Below are 26267 nucleotides of genomic sequence, written 5' to 3' on the forward strand. Positions count from 1 at the left end.
AGTAGATACAAACTGGTTTGGTAAGATTCGGGACCTTTTGAACACGGTTTCATGGTCCCCACTGCAGCTTCTGCCCCCTTGTTCCCAGAAACGCAGCTTCTGCCCCCTTGTTCCCATTTAGAGGTCCCCACTGTTGGCGGATCAAACGCGCGATCTACTAAGGGGCTATCCTTATCGGCTGCTGCATTGTGTGGGCGGAAATTTTTTGTATTTCTTCCAAACTAATGGATCCATGATCCCTGCTGTTCCAACGTGCGCAGAACCAATCTTTGTAGAGTAGCAGCATAATAAAGGAACCGCCTGTTTCCGCGCACTTCCATACAACACCTGATCCGCGTGGATACGTGTCGCACTGCTTTGTATTGACTTCTACTCAGTCAATCAGTCAAAACCGGCCCCATGTTGCTTTGTATCCACGTGGATCTCCGGTCCGCGAAATAAAAAAAAAGGGCTGCACGCGCATTGCGCGCAACCCACTGTGTCCTGATTGGATGGGAGATTCCACATCACTCGCAAGGGAGAGGAGTTCGAATCTGGATTCACCCCCCCCCCCGCCACTTCCCCACTGCTCCAGATTGCCCATGCGCTTTTCAAAATGGTCTACTTTCTTCCTGGTTCTAAAATAACACGTGCTGAAGAATAGAACCAGTCCAACCAGGTATTAAATGCATGTTCCGCGCATGAAGTGGGGAGTCCACATGTCCCCTGCATCGACTTAAAGTGATGAGCATTCATCTATTCGTGAGTGGGGAATCGAATCTAAATTGCTCGATTAAACTCAGTTGTTTATTGATTGCATATGGGAATATGTTCAATGGCCTCAACATGCAGAAGTTCAATAAATAGTGATTAGAGAAGGGGAGTTCACTGGTTGCCCCATCTTCCGTTCCACTGCAACCAATTCACTCTCCTATTGTGTACATTCACACAATTCAGTTCATATTTTGGAACTGCTGAGCAGTAATATAGGCATGCTCATATGAACCCTAGCCAGAGGATTTATGTAAATAAAGTGGAAGATGAGCCTCATATCTGAATATTACAAATGGAAGGCAGAATGTGCTATGAGTGGAGTGGTCTTCATGAATTAAGCACATGTGTTTGCCTGCATCACACCACACACACAGGATCCTTAGTTGATGAGTCTGAGATTTCTTTGTGAGTAGTATCAGCAAACAGAGTTGCACTTACCTGCAATTGCTGTTCATCAAAGTCTTCTGAGTAAATGTTTCTAGCCTCTAGATTAGAGGGGAAATGTCCCTCCCCTTTGGAGAAAATGCAAAGGTTTTACCAGCCCGAACCATCAGGCATACCAAAGAGGTGTGCCCTCTTTCCATCAGTTCCTGCTTGCCACTGTCAGCTTGCCACAAAGAATAATAGTACCGGTAAGTGAGCTCACTGTGGGGCAAGAGGGAGGGAATGTGTGTCTGCCAAGAGTACTCTGATGTACAGCAGTTACAAGTAAGTGCAACTCTATTTTCACCTTCTGTCTTCAGTGCAAGCCCACACTGGGATTGCAAACAGGTCGACTTGACCTGTCAGTAGCTCTGGTACCTGATGCTGCCAGCTTGACCAGCTCTGAGAACTATCTCTGGCATGGTCAGAAGGGGGCTATCAGGATACAGTCTGCTTGATTTGCAATTATGTTCCCTAAACCCTCGGTAGCAGAGGGAAAGGCATTAAAAGGTATCCCGTCCACTGAATCTGAAAAGCATTCCCAATTGACAAAGGGCCATTGTCAGCCAGGGAACAAAATACTGCTGATGACCTTGTTGTGTCTGGAAATGCTAGCCTTTGTAAAAGGTTGTAGCAGTAAGTAAAATGCTGATGTGATGAAATACAATGATGGCCGGAAGCAGTTCTCTCAGGGACTACGAACTGTTGAATTCTTTTTAATACACATCAGAGTGTCATCTGTGCTGGAAACAAGCAGTGTTGTGCCCTTGAATGGAAGATCTCTGACCTTTGCTCTTGTCTCAAGTGGAAGGGCGATTCTTCGTAGCCATGCATGTCCTCTGCAAAGCAAATTATGAAGATCCCACGGCATTCCTTGGGTCATGTTTACCATGCCTACACTGTTGCCCCAACTGCCTGATCCCATGCTCTTCATTTATCCCCTGACTTAACCCTGACCTGACTCAAGAAAGCACCAGGCAGCGGGTCTCCTCAGGGACTGTTTCCTGGCAATTTTTGGCTGGCAATTTTAAAGTGCAGAGCAGTTGAGGAGTAAATTTTTCTTCTCAAGGCATCAAGGCTCTATTTATCTTCCAGTGTAGAGTGTTTCCCCGGCCTCTGCTTGGAATGCAGTTCCTCTGTCACAATGGAGGAAGGTAGGGGATGAGTAGCCACATGAATCCTTCTTGACACTGTAGAGGTCTTCTACCATATAAGATGCAGCAAGATTCAAAGTTGGTTTCTGCCAAATTGGGGCAAGTAAGATTGGAAAGACCCTCAAGGACTGAAAAGGCCACAATCCAAGGAGACTCAAGGTATAACCCACTCAAGATCTTGTCCTTGGGCTACTGTCAGTGGTAGCCACATCAATCTCTAGTGCCTTAGCCATCCTGAACATTTGTTCCCCATAGAGACACATGTCTTCATTATGGGAAATACGGGTTGGATCCCAAGCCTTCTCATCAGGAGATGTCTCTGAGCATCCTTCGGAACTGTATTTGGAGACTGCTGCCGCCTTTTCTCCTGGGTCCAAAATCATGGTTCCTGATGGTCCTGCAAGGATGGAAGGATGAAATTCTAAGTTCTGAGGACTGTTCTAAGATCCAACCAGAGGGATCTATTTGCCTCTGTTTGCAAAAATCAATCCAGTCCTATATAAGATCTGGAGATATGAATAAGGATGGCCAGGGGATGTTCCGTGGCCATGGAACAAGGTTCAGATCCAATGCCAAAGTGTGAACCAGCAAAGCTGAGTTGACTGGAGGGTCTTTCTCAAGCTCACAGATGACTCTGAGTGGATAGAAGGGGTCTTGGAGCAATCAGGATGATTCAGGAGTAGATACTGCTGAGGATGGGCCCTTCTTAGACTTCCTGGGTTTCTCCCTATGCTTGGTCTTCTGCTGCTTAGCCAAAGGCTCGGAGACAGGGTGGTTCAAGGTTGAGGCAGATTGCACCTTGATTCCAAGAGTGCTGGAACCGCTGGACCTGATGGGAATGGTTCTGAGAATGGAGTCATTGTCACAGACTGATTTGAAAGTGCCCATGGAGGGAGCTCCAAAGTCATGGAGGGAGTTCCGAGGTCAGGGAACCAACTCTGAAGAAGATGGTCTGTGTGGTGTCTTGGAGCCTCGCTGGGGGAACCTGACACAAGTGCTGTTTCTCACAGTGTAGCTTTCAGTCTGAAAACCCTATCAGTTCTAGCCTCCAAGGTGATTTTTTTTTGAAGATATTGCATGTCTGAATACTGTGAGTCTCACCCAAACATATTAAGCACAAATAGTACTTGTCAGTATGGGTCATCTTAGTAGAGCACTGAGCACATTTCTTAAACACTGCTTTGGAAGCCAAAGCTCCACTGGGCCTTGAAGTTGAGCCCCGATCCTTTGGGATAGAAGATCTTCAATTCCCTTTGGATACATAAAGAACTGATTCACGTAAAGACCCTGCATTGTATCGTGGGTCAGTGGACAATGCAGTCAACCACAGCTTTGCATAGCAAGTTCCACCCAAACACTTACAGATTGGTTTCCCACCCTGGGATATGGACAATATATGCCCAACTAAACATTCCCTTCTCACTGGACACGGTGTGTAACAGACTTCCCACTGTGATACACCTCTGAAGATGCCAGCCACAGATGCAGGATGAAACGTTAAGAACAAGATCTACTAGACCACGGCCACACAGTCTGGAAAACCTACCACAACCAGTTGAGTCCGGAGTGAAAGCCTTCAACAAGGCTATCTTCTATTATCAAGTACTATCTTCTACTGGTACACAAAGTGAAATTCAGTGATATCCTGAGTAGTTTTGCTTGGAGGAAAACAGGGGCTTTAATTTATTCCGGCATATGAAATGTTTTCCCCTTTTCAATACACACCGATGAGAACTCTATTTGGTAATTGACTTTGAAATAGTAAACTGTGATTCAGGGGGTGAAAGCAAAAACACTGATGGTTTTTGCTGCTTCGTATTTTAGTGGATTTCTATTCTGTTGCAAAACCAAAACAGGATTATCTAACGTAGCTGGCAATACGAGTGCTTTTGTGCAGTTTACAATGTCAATGGGTCCACAAACTGTTTGAAAAGAAACAAACTGCTGACAATTAGACTACGCTCAATGTATTCTGCAGAATCTCAGCAGGATTTCATGTACATACAAGAAAGCCTTTTTTGTACAGACATGCCATTCATCCACGTTTTCTTAACCTGGCCCAGAGAACAAATGGCCCAGAGAACAAACGGCCAGAATTTTGCTTAATTTCCTCTCTCTCATGACTGCGTCCCAAGGTTTTTTTTTCAGCCGCCATATTAAAATGAACAACCAATCCTGATGAGATGTGGTATTTATTGCAGTCTTGTCATGCGTAAAAAGTGTCTCCCAACACACTCTCCCTAATGCCGTTAGTGCCAAGATGCAGAATGAGCCTCTTTCACCACCCCCAAACAACCTATCTACACAGGACATAGTACCTATGACCTTTCGCGAGGCAAATAAGTCACAAATGCAGTCATCGCAGCTGTCACAAAATAATCTTTTTGTGTTTTTAGTTATCAACTCACCCACTACTAGGATCAGCCTTCTCTCTGGAAGGTAAACCCTTGGTATAAGAGGGAATGTCTCCTTTCTCAGTGATCATCCCCAGATATATGGATATATTTTTAGAATTACATCTTAAATTATTACTTTTTCCCTTATCATTACAATTCAGGGAGAGCATTTTTATCATCCTTGGTATCACTCTGGGATTAATGCAAGTTATTTCTAATTAATATTATTTTTCCATCAGAAAGATAGCCATTTTTTCCTCATCTCTGACATATTATTTTCCCACCAAAGAACAGAAACACACTACATGAAAATGGATGGTAAAGATGGAGGCTCTCCTGGAAACTATTTCTATATGAAAATATCTTGAGTCCTATTCATACCCTATTTGTTGCTTAAGATTGAATACATTTTTTGGGGGAAATCCAATTAACAATAAGCGGTGTTGTTGCAATGTACAGACTACCAGACTCATTGTGTGAAAGATTCTACTTTTCTGGTTGCATGCAGTGTTATTCCCAGTCAGCAAATATACACGAGGATTAGAATTTTTTAAAAAATCAGCCATGACATACGAAGTTCTTATTAAGTTCCAACTGAATAGAATCTAATCTGCTGATAAATTCTAATTCATTTATTTGACACTGAAACCTCCTTCCTAGTCTTTTTTGTTGATGCATGGTGACTTCACACATCAGCAGCACAATGCCCTAGGAGAACTTAACATGTTCTCCTACCAACTTTTGTTTTCACTGTTCATGTTAGACATATGTTTATTCTTTTATGTGGTGACTGACCTGCTTGTCTTATTTGAAAGCATAAGGGCATTGCTTGCATGTGCTAGGATGCATCTCACTGGAGGATAAGCAGATAAGTATGTCCCTGATATTCTGATACTAAGACCTATCCTATTGTTGTCTGAGCTGACAGCTGAGTTTGCTTAAGAACCTAGTCCCTAGCTTCGTACCTCTGTTATAACTGTATATCCTGTAGCTAATGTGACAATAAACAAAGAACTCCAGTAGTGCCAATAAATGACAATAGAAACTAGTATTGCCAGAAAAATATCTAAAACACAGAACTACAAGCCTGCTGTCATTGTGGTTAAAACATGGTCCAGAGACGAGGACAAGGCATAATGAATTCCAGGGAGAGCTTCCACCTGAACATTAGGAAGAACTTTCTGACAGTAAGGGCTGTTCGACCGTGGAATACTGTTCGGAGTGTGATGGAGACTCCTTTGGAGGCTTTTAAACAGAGGCTGGATGGCCATCTGACAGGAGTGCTTTGATGGTGTCTTCCTACATGGCAGGGGCCTAAAGTTGATAGCCTTTGTGGTCTCTTCCGACTCTATGATTGTATGGTGATTGTGCTGTGTTGTTCCCTGCATATGCATCTATTTACACCCATCCTTTCCTTATCTTGTGATGTCTCTACTGATTGTTCAATTCCTGGTTTACCTTTCTTAAGTTTTCTCTCTCAAACTCTTCATCCCTCCTCAGTCCCATTCCTTGCATCCCACCATTCCACTACCTAGAACCCTATAACCTTTCTCACGCACTTTCTATCATTCCCTCAAAACCAAACCTCAACTGTCAAACCTACTTCCCAACATCCTCCTCATTCCTTCCTGTCCTCTGTGACATCAGAGTTGCCCATTAATTACATCATAACCCCAGCTGCTTCAGTCCCTGTTTACCACTGAATAGCATAAATGGAAACAGAAAGTTTTGAATTACAAAGCGAAATCCAAACCCACTGAAAGCAAGCTGGTATTTTGTAAACCATATACAATTTTAAAAGCCAACAGAACTTTGTTAAATGAAACTCAAAGAGAACAATATCATAATCACTCAGTAAACCATAAGTACTAAACAAAAGGAAATCCAATATTGCTTCTCTATATTTTATGAGTTTCTCCAGCAAATCTCCAATCTTTGTATGACTGTGCTTGTCCTTCCATCTCCCTAACAGCAGGGGAACTCTCCCAGTTTGCAATGGAACTAGGTACTAGCTTCATGTTTTAACCAAGAGGAAAGCTCATGAAAAGTATGAGTGTTCATGAAAGCACATATATATTTATATGTAATCTCCTGTGATGTAATTGCTTATAGAAATTGCCAAAGACTACCCAGTGAATATCAAAGATTATTTCAGCTGACCTGCCAAATTAACTAGGAGTAGTCAAATGTGAGAGACATTAAAGAAGTCCAGGGTATCCACGTATCCCTATCATCTTAGCACTTTTAGAAAATGCAGCCTACATTTCTGCATTACTTGTACTTACCAGGAGATGGCGGCTGAATCTTAGGTTGTTTCTTGGTATCTCCAGTGCTGAAGACTTCGGGAGGCGGCTCCTCCCCTCGTTCAATCTTGCATTCAAAAGCAAACAGGTACTGAATATATTGTTTTTTCAGGGAACTGGCTGCGCTGCTTGAAGTGCCTACATTTAGGTTAGTTGCCAGCTCACGCCACTTCTTATTTTTATTAACCTAGCAAAAATAAACAGCAGAATCAGTGGATTGTAGCGAAGTGGATTGATTAAAGCTGGCACGCATGTGCGCGCGCACACACACACACAGACTCTTAATGCCTTGGCTTGTTTTTTTATTTGCCTTTTAACTAATGCTCATTACTCCCACACTCAGTAATGCACAAACAGCATTTACACTTATAAACCCATTAAAGAACCTGCTGATAGCTATGTAAAATGCTTTGCTTGTGGAGAAGCATCTTCTCTCTGACATAACTTCTCTGTTCCTTACACTTTGGGGTGGGGGTGGGGTATACATTGTGCAGTTAGCCAATTTATCTTCTACCTAATGTGTACTTATACTCTTTGACAGACAAATATACATTCAGACTCTAATTACAAAATAGCTTCTAAAACCTAATTTAAAATGGCAATAATCAGGATGTTATTTCATTCTTTAAGTCCTTTAATACTGATATGAAAGTCAGTTTCTCTTCCAAAATAGCTACCAAATGAAGGATTATGTAGCCAGTAATTCATGATTTAAATCCTTCAGCCTTCAAACAAATGCTGCTCTGTTGTAATGCACCATACAAAACCAAAAGCCATAGGCTAAACACGATTACACTTTTTCATACACATGGAAATATGTATTTGTATTTTTCTTGCACAAGCAATGTGCAGCACACAACAACTAAACAGTATGAAGGTAAAAATCATACTCAAATAATGTAGCTATTTTTATAAGAATTTTGCATGGAGCAGTGAATACCGGAAATACTGAATAATTATCTTTACAGTACTTCAGTAGCATTCAATCAATGGTTCAAATCCAAATATTTTGACATATTGTAGAAATTAAACAGAATAGAAGTTCTTTGATTTAAATTACTGCAAACTGGACTGTATGTGCAACAAAACATATTGTATGCAGTGTTACTCTGAAAATAACATTAGCTGTCAACACGAACTTGAGTACTGATGCTATATCCCTGTACTTCAGAACAAGTGACACTGATTTCTGTAACACTTCTGTGCAAGCCAGTGTGTTCAGTATTACAACCTAGAACCCAACAGCTTCAAGCTGAACTGGTTTCTGCATCCAGCTGTTAAGAGTTGCATCCCACTGTGTGAGCCAAATTGACTTTTTGAGTCACATACTGATCAACCTTTAACCAAAATAATTAGATTTCTTTATTCCATGTATCTGTCAAAGGTGAAGACATTATTGTAGATATTACTAATAACAATTTGCTGGCCAAAAGAAACACTTATCCAAGATTGTGAGCATTTAACTTGTACAGCTCATTCAATCATAAACTTGGGGGGGAAAACCCAGTCCTCCAGAATCTATTCAAATTGATCCATTCAAATTGATCAAAAGGGCATTCAAATATTTTTGAGCTTTACTGGCTTCTGATAAAAATCCATAGTCATGGGCAGCTACTGAAAATACCTTGCTACAATACAGCTATCTAAACATGGCATCTGGGTAACATAGTTAAAAGGATACTTTAAGGACCAGTTCACATTTTATGGTGGCTTTTGTGTGTGCGCTGTGGGAATGCATGAGGCCACTGCTGAACTCATTGCCAGGAAACATGCATGTGTAGGCATCATTTATACGAATTAGCACCTCCAAAAAGTAGTGATATACATGATGGTTGTAATTTGAGCAAATGTGGTGGCTCAAAAAAAGCACAGTTGAATTCATCATGGCCATGCTGGAAGTGTATGCTGCCTTCCCTCAAGGTGGAAGCACTGGATTGCACAAATGCTACCTTTGCACGAGTACTGGCCAGTTGTGAGTTGTACACTCCTGTAACAATTGCATGGGCTCCCAAATATTTCTACAGCCTTTAATCATTCTTAGAAATGAAGGTGTAATGGACTGAAGCACCTCTTATGCATAACCGGACCAAGCTTGGCTGAGAAAATGGAAGCTGGGGAACAAATAAGTAGAACGAGTGTGAGTTTTAATTCTACAAATTAATTTTAATTTTACAAATTAATCTACATTGGGGGGAAGGTGGCAAATTCTGGGATAGGTATGGATTACTCTGGGCAAGCTCACTCAGTGGGACTGAGAGAGCTTCTCATGGTTGGCAGCAGCAAAACCAGGATAAAAGCTTGTTTTGCCTTGTCTCCCTTTTCTCTGTAGCAGAGGCAAGTAAGGAATACGTCAGGCCCAAGACTAATCATGTGTTGTTTTCCTCCAAGATGCAGTATACAAACGGGCTACAATTGTGGCATTGGGTGTCTAGTCAAAGTCAAATTCAGTACACATAATCATATACCGTTATATCAGCTACCAGAATAATGCGGCAACTTATTTCAGTCTAACAGATTTTTTCCTCAGTTTTATTAATGTTACTTAGTAAATTCGAAAATATTTATTCCAAGGTTCATTTTCATTATTGCCATTCTTTTCTGCTCGTAGGGACAGATTTGAAATATTAAGCTATCAGAAACTATTTTCTTACCTGGGCTAAACCTCCAATCTCTTTAACACAAACATAAAGTCTGAAAAGATCTAGTGGTTTTTTGCCTACAGCGGGTAGGCTGGTTTCGAAGGTCCTCCTTCCGGCCATGAAGTTCAGATAGCAATTCAACCAGCACGGACGCTCTGCCTAATTGCCCAGCTCAGTGTCATCTTAGCTCCGGTTGTGGTAGAGCAACTTGACTTCTAAAGCAAACATTATATATGAAAGAGAGTTTCAGCGAGGTTATGAAATAAAGAGATAGTAAGCAACCACTGTCACTGAACAAATAGAGGCGTTAGACGGCCAGAAACGCGTCCAGCTATCAGACCCAGAATGTCATGACGAAGGCACACCAGTCCACAGGCACAAACAAAACATTCTGTTCACATGCTGCAGATTCGTTGGTCCTTCTGACTCCTCTAAAACAAACAGGGCCCAAACTGGCTATCTTTATATGTCTCATGTTTCATCCCAGAATACAGGACAGATGAATTGTTCTTGAATTCTGTTGCCCCACTGGACTCCTGTGCTGCTCACTTAGGTCTGTAACTTACAGAAAAACCCTTTGAAAGATCACTTAAAATTCTGTATTCTAAACAAAAGATGCAAAAAAATGGGAACAGCTAGAAAAATTCATACATTTTGAGAAGTAAGAAATAGTCAAGGTTAAGCATTCCTTTCAACCCTAGATTTGAAGGAAGTCATCACTGCTATTTCAAAATTGCTCTCATATTAAATTGTGGTACATGAGTTGTCAAACTTCTTAAAAGAGAACAGCATGACATGAGTGCCTAGTTTAGAATGTATATTGGCACTACATTGGATCATTTTAACAGTCTCCTTGTCCCTTCGACCTAAACCCTTTTTTTGAATTTTATGTAGTTGTTTATTACATTAAATCAATCTGCATCCAGGTTCAACTGGTATGTCAAATGCATGTGAGAAGAACTGTTAAAGAGAAGTTCGCAGCAGTTGCCCGACAGCGGAGACTTGCCAAGGTACAATCCTCTTTTATTTACATGGCTTCCCTTCTGTTTAGCAGATAGAGTTTACAGGAGCTGGTGATGGGGAGAGGGTGATTTTAATCTGTTAATTTAATTTTAACTTTGTGAGTTTTTAAGGTTGGCATATATAGTTATTCATATCCTGACTCAAACAGCCTGGGCCAAATTGGATCTCACTGTGATCTTGGAAACTAAGCATGGGTTGGGCATGCCACAGTACACGGGAGACAACCAAGAAACTCCAGGCACAGGCGCAGTGAAGAGGCAGGCAGTGCAGCAAACCATTCCAAACCGCCTCCCACTTTGAAACCTTTACTGTGATCATTGATGAAACTTGACATTTAAAAGTTATTTAGTGCATGCTTTTAGATGCATTTGTAACCTGCCATGCACTGGACTCCGTGAAAATTTACTCCAAATACATGAACAAAATAGACTACCACAAGCATTCTTTATGGGGGGAAAGTGGCATTCCAAAGTGGAACGACGATCCAAAACAGAGAAACAGAAGATCATCAGCTGTAGGGAGTGATCACTAAAGTTATTGTTCCATTGTCGTGCTGGCTGCTGGCATTTGCTTCATATCAGAAAAGGAATAGGAGATAGGTTTCTTATTTCCTTGAACAACCCCCTCCATTGAATTCTGTCATAATAGCTGGGAGGAGCTCTAAACTGCAGCCTGTTTTTGTTTTGGATAGACTTTTGCTCCACAAAATTCCTTCCTATCCAGTAATTTAAACTATTGACAGTACTCAGAATGGGAACTTTTAAGTATATTACTTCCTCTAATTAAGGTTCTCCAAGAATATAGGTTTATTTGATTTACGGAATTTATATCCCAACTTTCTGCCCAATCAAGGTTGGACTCAAAGGTTCCCTTGTACAAGAAATCACATGTTCTGTGCAGTTCCCCTTGAGACACAGTTTCCCAGCTGTGTTCCACATAGTTCTGAAAATCCTGTTTACAGTTCTTAGGATTTTCTCTTATATTTGAAAATCAGCTGCCTGACTTGGAACCCAATAATGTGATAGGCAAAGCAGGACCAGGAATTCCAAAGATATAGCCATATTTCTATTCTGCACTGAGAACAGGGGGATACCTACTGGTGAAACAGCATGCACAGTGCTGCATTTGGAGTCGCCTGTTGGCATCCACACAAAATTGTAGAAGATTCTTGAATCCTAGCTAGGTATTCCAGGACTGAAGAATATACAACTAACAACCCTTTCAATATGCATGTTTTACTTTTTTGGTATTTCTGGAGACACAAACATACTTTTAAAGCAGAAAATATAGGTTATATAGAAAATACAATTCCTAAATGCACTACGGACTGAATCTACCTTCTTTGTGGATTCCATATCAATGAAGTAGTATTCTTCCTCAGCTTCCAACCTAAAAAACCATTCTGCAAATTCCTAACATGGGCAGGAAACTAATAGCATGTTGTCCAAAATGAGGCCACTCTGAGCCTGGCTTTGCTAGGAAAGGGCATAAACCAAATCAACAAACAATAAAACTTTTCTGACTCTCACAGATTTCATGGGAGAGTTACGAATGAGTTTAAATCTCTCTCAAGAATGTTAGGTAGATAGTGTCTATGCTTTTTTTAAACTAAGAGCACAATCCTACTGGAGAGAGGAAATTGAGTAATGGAGCTGGTGTGAGGCTGCGCTGACACGTTTGCCCCGTGTTAGTGCAAGGGGCACCTCTGCTGGCGGAAGGGGCAAAGGCGGCAGTGGCCAGGCACCTCTCAGCTCTATGGCAGCAAAACCTGGAAGTCAGGGCTGCCACAGAACTATGCTGGAGTTTGACTGGACGCCAGTGCAAGCCAGAGAGTTCCTGGGGGTGGAGCAGATATTAGCTTTCACCCGGGCTTTGCAGCCAGATACACTGTGGCCCAGGGCTCAGACTTATGCACCCTTTTGGATGGTGTAAGTCCATTTAACCCTATAGAAGGTTTTCTGGCCATGGAGTTTTGTTTGTAGTTTTTGTTTTTTTGTACCTCCCCTAGGGACAGCAGCACTGTCCCTAGCCACCTTGGGCTATGGCTTGCACAGCCCGTCACCCAGTCATTGAAACTTTTTGCCTTATAGGCAGAGTTCTCATGTATTCATAGCAACATTTCCTATATATAGTATTATATGACACACTCTGTAATAAAATCTGTTTAATTGACAATAAACTCAATAAATTCAATTTAGTTTATTACACATACAAGGAGGAGTGCAATAGAAGACCATGTCAATGCTGTATTGCTTAGCTGGATTTGCTGGATTTAGGAGTAATTAAATAAATGTTTCTCTTGACAGAAATCCTTGGAAAAGGCAAAAGATTTATGCAATCTGAAGAGAAACCAGAGTATGGGAGTAATTTTATAGTAAACCCTTTCAAAATTTCTTAATAATGTAAATAAGAAGTCTAAATATTATACATTCTTTTGGAAGTTGGAATTTAGGGAAAACATTGAATCTTTGAACAGTTACTCAAATGATTCACTGTCCTGGAAGAACTCCAACGTTCCGGTCTTAACAACGGTAACAAACAACTAGTATTATATTTTCTCATTTGTGATGTCACATGCTCCATAAGAGCACAAATGATATCTCTGTTTAACACAACTCGTAATAATTTTTCACTCTGCCTCCACACCAACTGTCTGTTACAAGAAACATTCAAACATAATAGCTAAACAAAGATTTTCAATTTACACTGTGAAATGTTTTCTTTTATAAAACTGTATCATCAGAGGAGGAAAGTAGTTTACAGCTTTTTCTCTGCCTGGCACTTGTACTGTCTACATAAAGAAAGCCACTTCAACAAGATGGCAACAGGCCACAAAATGACAACATAATCTGAAAACATCACAATTTATAGAAGGCAAGAAGGACTTCTCACTGCAGGAGCTTTCTGACTGTCAAGCTCAGTGAAGTGTGTACAATTTTCCTCTAAAATTAAATATTAACTTTGGAAGAATAAGGAAAAATCTTCCTATAAAGGGCTTGACTTTGAATTGCCTGCACCCTACCGCTAAAGACATTAACGTTTTTGGACATGGTAGGCCTCAGTCAAACACAAATTGTGTGGCCAAGAACATATTCTTCCTTAAAGGAAAGGTTCTGGGATTTATTATGCAGTAAAACAGATAAACTATGAACTAAAGTCGATTCAATAATCAGTGGCAGAATAAATAGTAGAAAATAGTCATAACCAAATCTGTTTTTTGCAGATATGCAAGTACTTTCTAAAATATAAAGTAATAATGCATGCTGGTATATGTTAAATAGAAGAGAAAGGAAGATTTTTGAAACAAGATGATTAAATCTATAATTTCTACAGCTGTTTCTTTTTTAAAATCTGCATTTTTTAAAAAAAAACTGTTTTCTTCCTGTATTAATTTTTTTGTTAATAATTATATTGTAACAAATTAATTTTGCTGGTGTACCTGCAACATGTACACACGTATATACATTTAGAAACAAATGTTATGGGTGGAATCCAAGAAGAACTGTTGTAAGAAGAACAGTACACTGCCATATGTAGAAGACCTTTTGGCTGCCTGAGGGATCCTGCAGACTACGTATCTCTCGCTGGAAGAACAATTCATATCCATTAGTCTGTTATTTGTATGTCATTAAAGAACGTCCAAAATGTAGAAATACGCCTGTCGGTCCAACGTATAAGTTTGAACGTTTGATCATCCTACATGCATCTATAAATGCCCAAAATTATGGAGTTATAGTAATCTGAGACTGCCAGGCATTCATGTCTGTGCTTATGGACATTCACAGATATGTGAGAGACTGTCAACATTTCCTTGTGACTAAAATTTGTTTACTGGAAAACATTTCCACTGAAACAAAAGTGAAAGTTTTAGAATATTTTCTAAAACTATATCTGAAATAATAACTGTATAAACTAAACTGAAAAGACTTAGGTAATTTCTCCTTCAACCAATAAATCAAAAGTGGTCCGCTATATTTAGGGTGAAACAAAACATTTCTAATAGGCTCCCTAGGGATGAATAACAGTTCAAAGAATTAATGAATACATATTTTCTCCCCTAAGATGTCTGCATTTCCAGAAATCTTGAAGAGTGACAGTGAATACACCTATACTCTGTCTCAGAAAAAGATGTTATTAGGGTTGTATATTCCTCTGCCGCAGAATTCAACATGCCGTATCTTCTTTGTAGAATGTCTGCCTGGTTCCTAGTGCCTACCTAGCCTTGCACCCCCCCCCACCCCCGTCCATTTGAAAGTTTGAAGTAAAAATACATTTTGGCATTCAGTTTATTAAATGCCCTTGTATCAAAGTACCATGTTCAATAATGCACAAAATAATGGTTTTGACATGGGCAGTGTGTAAAAATGAATGATAATTCTCATAATCATTTGGAACTATATGTTGAAGCATACAATTTTCTCGACAGCTGCACTTCAACTGACTGCACTAACATCTTTTTTTGAGACACAGAACTGCATCAAAAGTCTATGTAGAATTATTCATTAAAACATATATATATTCAGATATGGCCATTTTTAGAGGGGACACCACCAGATGCCTTCTGAGACACACAGTCATCACCCTGTTGGTCTGATAACTAGATTGTGTATCAATCATTCTTTGACCATACAGAGTTCCTTTCTACCGTGATTAAAGCTTTCATATAAAATACAAAGAGTTTTGAGGAAGAATCTCAGAAAACCCTCTTAATTACATAGGTTAGTGATGATCTTTTGTATTAAACTTTTATGCAATTTTGTCCAAAAAAAGTGAAGCACCCTGAGAAGCAATTTTATGGGGAAAGCTAAACATTGTGGGATCAACAGATTCCTTTCAAATTCATGGACCAAACTAGACATTAGTAAACATGAGTTTGTTACCGAAAGCAGCAGCCATGGTTATAGCTCTCCCATCTTCCTGCATAATGAAGTACAATTTATCTGTCCTGATGTGGCATATTTCTGTACCAAGGAAACTGGTAATATGTAATGGGATGGGGGAATATATAACATTGTGAACAGGAAAGGGTAAATTTATTAAGCATTATTGATGGATGGATCAGACATGTGGGTGTTATTTTGGAGGACTGCCACGTGTTTATCATACTATCTGGATTGGCTCAATTGTTGATCTCATGTAATCAGAGACTAAAATATTTCTGGAAGTTCTTGAAACAGACAATCAGGTGAAATCAGGGACTAATTAGAGACACTTTGTGTACTGAACACTGTAGTTGATGAGAGGGATTTTCCATATTGTCAACCAAATGTCCTTTAAAACCGGGTTTCTTTTTCTAATGTAATAAAAGTAGAGGGATAAGGTGAATTGTGATTCTGAATTTCAACACTTTTGATGTTTTATGAATGAACTGTTTTCTAACTACAATGTTTGTCTTGAGGCCACAGCTGGATTTTTCACATGTGAATCAATGCTATTTGCAAAGATTTTAAAAAATTAATATTCTTTCAATATACGTTACTTTGCACAATATTTTTATAAATGCAAATATGCTTAGTTATTAGGACATTAAAACTGTACAGCACTGTAATTCACACTATTCAATTTCTCATCTCAATTTCTTTCAGTTTTCAGAATGTAATCTTAATAGCCAAGAGGTGTTTTTTTTTTTAAAAAAAAACAATTTTGCAAAGAGTTTGGACCCAGTAACAGAGACAGAATGTCCTCATCAACACAGTTAGCATGCTCTACAAGCTGATGCATTATGAGAAATACATTTTCTTCACATCTGCTGCTTTACATAAAAAGCAAACTTTTGTGATATATACCAGTTTACTTTAAAAATTTGGGTTGGACCAAATTTTGCCCTCAGTTAGGCCAGTGCAGTTCCCAGTCAAAGGAGGATGAGCTGCACGCATGTAATTAAGGGCAGAATTTAGCCTTTCTGCATTACAGTGAAAGAAAATCCTTTAGTGGATAAATAATGAAGAAAATAATCTACAAAGCAAACAAGCAAGCATTAAAATATAGAACAAAAACAAAAGCCAGAGAGCCACTTACAGGGCTTGATGGAGTCTTTGGCCAGCCTGGGCTGCCAAGGCTATCACTTTCATCTCCATGAAATGAGGAGATGCTAGCAGAACTTGGGGACATTGGGGAAGGGACTGGCAGGTTGCCTGGGGTTGGGGGCTGAGAAATACCCTGAGAGCTGTAGCTATCCTGTGGTAGAGGAATAAAGAAAAAGGACAAAGGCAGGGCAAACTTTATTAAAAACGAAAAAAAACACATCCAGTTCAACAGACTGACTACTTTTCTTAAACTATATGAAGTTTAAACATAGAGAGAGAGACACACAGAGAAAAAAAACATACACATATAAATATATAATAGTACTAAACAACACGATTAATATAATTTGAAAAGTTTGCTGGATGCTTGGCTATGCCACCATGCTTCCCTCAAGCTACAATGGAGTGTCAAGCATGGGTTTCCCCTTATGAGAGAAAAGAAAAAAAATAAAATAAAGCTGTTCACCTTATTTGTATCAAATAAGGCAGGAAAGCAAAATATTAAAGTATGTTGCTGCTGCTGAAACGGCCAAAACAGGAAGCTATAACTGAAGGAGAGAAAAATGGTTGGAAGTATCAAGTCTGAGGAAAGACCAATTTTCCCCACCCAGCAGCTTAGCGGAACTCCCAGACAAATTTCTGCTTAAATTTTTTCACCCCCGTGAGTTAAATGCCATAAGAACTAGTAACTTTCAGGTCCATACAATGAAGGCAAGAAAAGAAAAGAAGAAAATAGATTGCACGTGAATGGAGAAGAGCATGCAGGATAGAACAGAAAAAGGCAGGCTCAAATCAGAGAATGAAGGACAACATAGCAGAGTTTTGCTGCGCCAAATCACCACCACATGCAGCAGAAGGAAGTACCTTTTTGCTCTCCGGCTGAGGAGGCCCTTCTTCTTTTCCATCTGGTTTGAGAGATATGGGTAGTCTGGACTCGCCTGGGGTGATCATATCTGCAAGACCCATAGGTGCTAATTGAAAACAGGAGACAAAGTTAAACATTAAGCAGTTGGTTTCCTGCTGCCTGAAATTGATGAGGCGAGAAATAATGCCCCCCCCCCCCCCCGCTTCAATGGTACCATATGGATACCTTCAGTTCTTGTTCATCCAGCAATTATGTTTTGATTATGGTGTTATATGAGCAATAGGTGAAAAAAGTTTTCAGATCATTATATCATCAAAATGCATTTTTAACATAAGATGTTATTTACAAATTATTACACAATTCATTTTAATGGCTTAAAGCAACATAAACCCAAATTGTTTATGTTTGTCAGATGGAATGCTATGACCCCACCCCACTATTTCCTCCCCCTCCCAAAAGCCTCCACAGCCTCTCCCTTTTCAAGCATCCTTCTCTTTCCCACCCATCAGCCAACCTACCTTTACCCCCCCCCCCCCCCCAAATTCAGTTTTCCTTCCTTCACTACTTCTGACAGCCTCTTCCTGGGGAAAGTCTGGCAACAATGAATAGTGTTGGGGCCAGCTACACATGAAAACTCACAAAAACTTGCTGGTGCAATTTTCCCTGTATCTTCTGTATCTCCCTGTAACCCCTTCTCCACACATTTTTCCCTGTATCTTTCCATCCTTCTGGTAACCCTGTACCCTCATGATTCCCTGCTTCCTTCTCTCCTCACCATCCACTGAACAATCTACATTTTATCTGTCCCCCACCATCCAGCTACATTTATTTACTATATTTATATCCCACAATGGACACTGAAAGCAGCTTACACCATTCTCTTCCAATTCAGCTTCATAACACTGTGAGTTAAGTCAGGCTAGAAGTGCGTGACTATCTCAGGGTCACCCAGCAGGATTCCATAGCAGAGTGAAGATTTGAACCTGGATCTTCCAGAACCTAACCTAACCATTACACCACACTGGGTATTGTGAGGTGGCTGCTGTTGAACAGCAGCAAGGAGTCAGACCTGGGTGTGTCATCGAATTCATATAGTACCAAGCAGTAAGGTCTGGCCCTGATTCTACCATAGAGGTCAAAACAGCACCCCACTTCCCCTTCCCCTATCTTTTACTGACAGAAACAAAGGTTTCAGTGTATCTTACTGTTTTGGTTACTCAGCAGCATCTTTGGGGGGGTGGGCATTTTGTTTTTTAAAAGCTATAGATGCTACTTCTATTCTATTTCTTTAACCTCTATCCTTAAATATTTTTTTTAATAGGGTTCATATGTCTGGTCTGGCAACCAGTGGGAAATGGGAGGGCATGGGGAGCAGCCACTCGTGACAGCATGACATCACTTTCATAGAGAACCCCTAAGTGACATCACACTTCTCTAGGAATTGCTGATAACTCTACCACATTAAAATTTCCCAAAAGTGACATCACACATTTTAAAAAGTCTCCTAATGGCTGTCAGAGAAACAGGAGGAAAGAGAGACTGTGGGCAGGGGATCCCCGAAGTGAAACTGGACTCTCCCTGTTCATGTCCCTTTTGCTGGCACACACAGATCTGACTTTGTGATCTGAACTGAACTCTTGCAGACACATATCCATTACAGGACATATCCATGGGCCAATAAATCAGATATTACTTTATTAGTTGGCAGAGGCGTGTGTGAATGATTCTCATACCAGTTATTCCAACTAATAAATTAGGTATCTGAATTTGACCTCATGCTCTGTTATCTGAAGTACAATGAAATCATCATTGTTATACTGTAAAATATTCATAATATTTATCTGGACCTCTTAAATGATCAAATCCCAAGCCTGCAACATACTCAATTGCTGCTATAACACTCTTTCCCTTGAAAATTATTCTGCAGAGCTGCTCTGTAGTTGACGTGAGCATTCAACTCTTTTCTTTCCTAAAACAGTCAGTTGGTAACACAGCTGAATAGATAATTCTCGGTCAAGGTAACACTTCTATAACACTTTATAAATGCGTGCCAAAGAAAATGCTCAAATTTTTTTAGTGTTTTGAAAGTGTGAGAACTATATTACAGAATCAATGCTCCACTTTTCTTGATTTCCCAGTTCACAATAAAGGCAAAAACAAGTACTATAAAATATTCAATGTGTTTGCTATTTATACTAGCCATATACACATATAAACAGTAAGAGATTTTTGCTGCAAATTCCAAAATGCAGTTTTCATCGCATAATTTTTAATTTAATGTTTAAATTACTTATCACTTATCAAAGGCCTTGGGTCATGTTACAATTCTTGAAGATCTGGTTTAAGTACTACCACAAACTTCTTTTTGGCTGTCTCTGTCATATGCTTGGTTTTCCTACATCAGTCCCCCTGTCATTCACTTCTCCCATTACTCATGCTTGAAACAACCCACCTCAAATCCCTGCAATGATTTTTTTACATCCAGCATGAGATTCTCATATTTACCTTTAAAGCTCTATTCAGTCTTGCTTCACGCTATCTTTCAGTCATTGCTATTCATTATATGCCTGCCCATAATTGTTTGTTCCAGCAATTTACCACCTTAAGCTGCCTGAAGGCCTCTTGATTTAAAATGTGCACATTTACTCTTGCTACCTTCTAAATATGGAGTTCCCTTTTGACTTTACTCCTTATTCCTTGTATTCAACTGTAACCAACTTTATGTGTAAACAGCTCACATTCTTCCCTTCCTATCCTGCTCTATCCCATCCCCAGGACTGCCACCCTTCCTCTTTATTTCAGTTTTCAAGCTAAAGCAGGAACTTTTAAAAATTTATTATGAAACTCTGTAATGCACCATGTACAATGATGGTACTACATACACACTGTATAGCACATACCTAATGGCCTCCCAGACTAAAGACTGTCTGATGAAGTTGCTAGACTATGATGGAGTATATTATATATTGCTGCTGCTGAGGGAAGGCAGCTTTTTGTCTCATGTCTTATTGTTTAGAATTGTTCAGATTTTATGCTATTAAATTGTATTCTGGACCACCTCGGGAATGAGATGTGGTTTACAGATGGTTAAAAACACTGCCCTAAATAAATAACAGAGAACTTTATTTTTGATGTGGAACTACAGACTCACTACAAGTTACACTTCACCTTCCTCCACCCTGAAACCAAAACATGACAAGTCTTAACACAGCTGCATTATTTGGTGGGCAAAAGGAACTGTACCTCTACTGAAAGACATACAGACTGTCTAACTGAAACAGCACATTTCTTAACTATGCAAAACAAAGGCAGGGATACATAAAAGTGAATGCAAAATGTGACAGATATTACAGAATTACAAAACAGAAGCCTGATTGTTGTGGAGCTGCTTTTCTTATCTGCACAACCATGAATCAGCTCTCTTCTCAGCAGCCAGCATGTAAGAGAACAAGCCAAAGGGGAAGGGGGAGTTTAGAAAACACCTCACAGATTGCCCACTACAAAATGATTACTGCACATATTCATGTATTACTATGTTTTTGAAAATAATTAGTTTTAATTACAGCATTGAGAGAGTGAGCAAGACTCTGGCGAATACGTTGGCAAGCGTCATGGTGCTAATTTGCTAATATCTTTTGCATCACTTCACTGCAGGTTGGGAGAATGGCTCTGCCAAAAATCTACCCAGCTGTGTGCCGTATGAGTTGATAGTTAACTATATACTCAATACTCATCCTTTAACTGCCAGAGGTTTCTATAAGCTCGCTTTTATGTTATGGTGCATTTGCAGCCTAATCAAGCCTTAAAAGTCATCATGCAGAATTATTACATAGTTTTAAAAAAATACCACTTAAGAGTCTTAAATACATCAAGAATGGGAAGAATGTCATTTTCCAGATAATGTAATGAGTAAGAAAAGGTTACTGGGATCAGCAAGACATTTTAGTCTATGAATTGATGTGTACCCACAGGTAAGCAACTAAAGGCAGCCCTGAATGCACAAGGCCACCTGAATTCCAACCCTGAACTAATTTATATGTTCCATGAATGGTCTCTGGGGCTGAATCAGGAGGGCATTTGGCGGCTGGTGCATATTTCATATCCAAATGAGATTGCTCTGTTGCTAGTATGAACAATTTGCCAATTCACTTGTACCAGGTTTGCATGAACCTACCACAGACTGAAGTGGAGCATTTTGGGTGAGTGGAATATTATTCAATAGGCTTCTTTAACTCCTTGCGCAAGAATTTTGCAGTAAAATAAGGGTGGAATTGAACATTTTGGGGGAAAGTTAAGTAACTAGGTTATGGTCCACAGTGAGAAAGAATAGTGATCCTTTGAAATGTGTTCTCCCCCCCCCCCCCTTGCCCTTATCCAACAACAGCAGGTGTTACAGGCCTTCTGTGTGTATTGCTAATATGACTTCTCATGCATATCTCCATCTGCATCATGATAGCATGACCTGTTCACTACCACAGCTGGACTGTGGTAGACAGGAAAGTATCATGGAATTTTCTACATGGGTTATTGAAATGAACTTCTCCATTCTTTTCTCCAGCTTTTCTCCATTCTTTGCTCCACTCTGTCACATTGAACACTCTCACGTGATTTTCAGCTGGCATCCCTTTATTTTTTTCTAGCCCAATGGGCATTATTTTGACTGCCCTTGCCAAGAAGTACTACTGCCCCTAACTATTGTAAATTAAGGCAAGCATGTATGCACACACACACTCACGCACACTCCATACTCTTTTGCCATAGTAATAATTATCGACAGTGAGGAAAGAAACCTTCTAGTCACAATCTGGAAAGTTTAACCAATATTCATTTTTTATATTTGTAGCTCCTTCGTCAATGAGCATGGCATCACAGCAACCTTGTAAGCTATGGCTAAGCAACCAAATACTTACCCCAGATCTTCATATAAACATATACTGAGTTGGATCTCTGATTTATCTAAGTCCAGTATTACATATATAAAAAGAAAATAATTATAACTGTTCAGACCATGCAAACCAAATCAAACCAAACTAAACCAAGCAGATGCCAGTTCTTTCTTTTAAGCATTTCTACAGGGTAATGGACAGGAGATCTGAAAAGGATACATTCAGAAAATATGAATCAGCTTTACATGTTAGCTTACACTGGTGCATTGCTGCCTGATCCAATAATCTCTTTAAAACACATGGACTTAATAACTGCATTGGACTCCCTCCTCATTCATAGTTTTGAAAACAGTCACTATTTACATGCATAATTCTTTGTTTGCCCAGACTGCCTCTCCCACTGAATGGCTAAGAACCACTGTACATACGCAGTCAGAATCAGGGCCTATGTCTACAATTTTAAAACACAGCTGTTGAGGAAGGTAAGTAGCAGCAAAATTGCAAGACCAAGGAGCATTTGATGTCAACCCAGCTTTTAAAAATAATACCTTTTTGCAGCTATAATAAAAATTAAATTAGAAAAACCTAACTGCATTACTGGTATGTGCCCATACGCTTAGCAATATTATACTGTGTTACCATTTTCACTTTAAAATGGAATTAATCCCCAATAGGGCGAGCAACTAAAAATCCTGCACTGCATTGTGTAAAATCTTTATATGTCCTTCATGTCTTTAAAAAGAAATTCCCCTACTGCTTACCATATTTTTTTTCTGGCACAATAACTGAAGAAACAGTTATCATATTCATATTCATGCTGACTCTAGATAACTGCTCATGGAAGCCTTAACAATTTGTCACTATCCAAGAGACTGCTTTTGGGGGGTGGGGGTGGGGTGGGGGTGTTCTTCTATAGTATCTAAAAGTCATTTTCTTCAACTTCCGTGTTTTCTTAATAGAATAGAGATTATTCAAGTGAAAGAAGTTTAGTATCTGTGACACCAAATAAATCCTATTAGTGGGTCAACAATAGTCATCTTTTGTTCAACCTTTTTCGGCTCCAGAGATGCAATCTGGGGCCACGTGATTTGTTTTGAAAACCCTGGCAATTTTGTCTCTGCTCTTCAAGAGTGTACAGACATAGTTATAGGCTACAAGTCTATTTCATTTTGGGTCATGATTCCAAAAAATGCATGTGTGGGAACAGCTTGGTTTCACTATAAACTACGGGCTAGTTAACAAGTACATTTGTTAGAACCCAACAGGAACTTATTTATGACTAGAGCGAGAAGATTAGCATTTTTAAAAACAAACATTCCACCTGTGTTGGAAATCGATGCTGGGCCTTACTATGTGCACTGATTTTGAATATGCTCATCTTGGGATGGCAACCTTTATCTTAATACAGCAGCCTTTCTCTAGTCTGAGGGCCAGAAGCTAATTTCTTTAAGCAGCTGCTTTAAAATAGAGTTAACATGAGCTAGGCCTCAACAGAGCTGAACCCTGAACCTGATTTCAGGAACAGAATTCAATTCTAGTCTGTTAGTAATAAAGAGAATACATCAATAAGTCTAGAGCTCTTTCTACTGAATAAGCTACTCAATATGGGGATGAGGCTTCTAGCTCATAGGGCAGTACTTTCAGGGAAACTGAATGGTTGAGCTCTTTTTTTTACATATAAAATTCAATCTTGCTGAAAACAGACTGTATTATATGTTGTGCCACATGGTAAGGAAATCTATCTGTGGTCTCCACACACATGGCTGAAAGCCTTAGCACCATTATCATTCCCTAGGTACAAACAAAATTCAGACAGCAAGTCCTCTTTGTACATAATTTTTCTCTCATATGTTGTAACATATCAAACACCTACATTTGGATAGTGTTAATATTGTCACAAAGATTAAGACATCAGATCTAATAACCCTATCATAGTACAAGCTTAGAGCATCTAATTTATATTTTACTATAAAGTAAAATATATTACTTTACTATAAAGTATAACTTGTTGTATATGCTTGGGTTCTACCCATTAACTGCCATTCTGTTCTGCCATTAACTCCTTCAGTTCACATCATGATATATATGAAACTACTTACGCAGATTAAAATTCTAGCATTAAAGTAAACCGCATGCCAGAAGCTGCAAGACTTTGTTAATGGGGCTTTCCCCACTTACCATTTGCTGCGCGCTACTTACAGGGAAAGTATGGCCCAGCGGGGGGGTCCAGCGGCGCCCCCCCACTCTGTATAGGGCGGCAACCATGCAGCTGCCCTCGACGCTTGCCGGGCTTCTCCTCGCCCTCTCTTCAGCTGCTGGCAAAGATCATTTTTGGCGCTGAAGGAACGGCACCTTCTGACTGCCCCGCGCTCTGCGGGAAATGCAACTGTGGGAAATGCAACCCCGCAGGATAAATCACTCGTGCCGGGAGCGCACTGGGAGTAGCGCGCCACAAATGGTAAGTGGGGAAAGCCCCCCTGTCAACAGATTGTTAAATGCTGCCAGGGTAAAACTTGATATCACAAAATTGCTCATATTCTATTCCTAAAATACAAAAACATAACTAAAAGTTATATCACAGTTTCCCCACAAACTATTTTGAGCATATACATTTGCTGGTTGCTAAATCAGAATTTAAACAACTCTTCACATATAACATATTGTCAAAGGCTTTCACAGCCAGAATCGCTAGGGGGTTGTGGGTTTTCCGGGCTGTATGGCCGTGTTCCAGTAGCATTTTCTCCTGACATTTCGCTTGCATCTGTGGCTGGCTTCTTCAGAGGATCTGATGGTAATAAAGCAAGTGGAGTATATCTACCTGTGGAATGTCCAGGATGGGAGAAATAACCATTTGCATTGGTTAAGGGTGCAGTTTGCAAATGTAATTTGCATGTGTTGAGTGGAATCCACCCATTTTAGATATGTATGTAACACTGAAGTTGCGTAATCCAAATAGTGAAGCCATCTGCACAGCAGTTGCCTGGCATTTTAATCCATTTAATTGCTTCCTGCAGAGAGACATCCTGTGGCTGGGTGGTGTTCACTAACCATTGTCTTGATTCTAGTGTTTTTAAGTACTGGTGGCCACATTTTGTTCATTTTCATAGTTTCTTCCTTTCTGTTGAAATTGTCCATGTGCTTGTGGATTTCAATGGCTTCTCTGTGTAGTCTGACATAGTGGCTGTCAGAGTGGTCCAAAATTTGTGTTTTCAAATACCATTCTATGTTCAGCTTGGCTTATCGTGTGTTCTGCTATTGCTGATTTTTCCGGCTGAATTAGTCTGCAATGCCTTTCATGTTCTTTGATTCGTGTCTGAGTGCTGTGTTTCGTGGTCCCTATGTAGACTTGTCCACAGCTGCACAGCTGCACAGCTGCACAGCTGGTAGACTCCTGCAGAAGTTAGAGGATCCCTCTTATTCTTTGCTGAACGTGGCATTTGTTGAATTTTCTTGGTGGGTCTGAAGATTGTTTGGAGGTTATGTTTCTTCATCAGTTTCCCTATTCAATCAGTGATTCCCTTGATGTATAGTAAGAACACCTTCCCTCTGGGTGGCTATTTAATCTTCATTACTGTGATTAATTCTTGGTCTTGCAGCTCTTCTGATGTCTGTAGTAGAGTAACCATTAGCCGCAGAACCCAGTTTAGGTGATTCCGTTTGTCTTGAAGAAGATGGGGTTCACAGATTCTTTTTGTACGATCTACCAGAGTTTTTATTGTGCTCCTTTTTTGTCCTGGGTGATGACTGGAGTTTTTATATAGTTATCTATCAGTGTGTATACCCTGTTTCCCCTAATATA

At 39.9% G+C, this 26267-nt stretch overlaps 1 protein-coding gene across 1 annotated transcript in view; it reads right to left on the reverse strand.

Moving 5' to 3' along the window:
- The window catches only part of ARID1B (AT-rich interaction domain 1B), a 464069-nt gene that overhangs the window by 30355 nt on the left and 407447 nt on the right, over nt 1-26267 (reverse strand). The window contains 5 exon segments of the mRNA XM_048488244.1: nt 7012-7216; nt 9681-9844; nt 9847-9883; nt 16710-16868; nt 17582-17688. Of these exon segments, the coding sequence (XP_048344201.1) occupies nt 7012-7216; nt 9681-9844; nt 9847-9883; nt 16710-16868; nt 17582-17688 (672 nt within the window).

The sequence above is a fragment of the Sphaerodactylus townsendi genome, linkage group LG01 (assembly GCF_021028975.2).
Source record: "Sphaerodactylus townsendi isolate TG3544 linkage group LG01, MPM_Stown_v2.3, whole genome shotgun sequence".
NCBI lineage: Eukaryota > Metazoa > Chordata > Lepidosauria > Squamata > Sphaerodactylidae > Sphaerodactylus > Sphaerodactylus townsendi.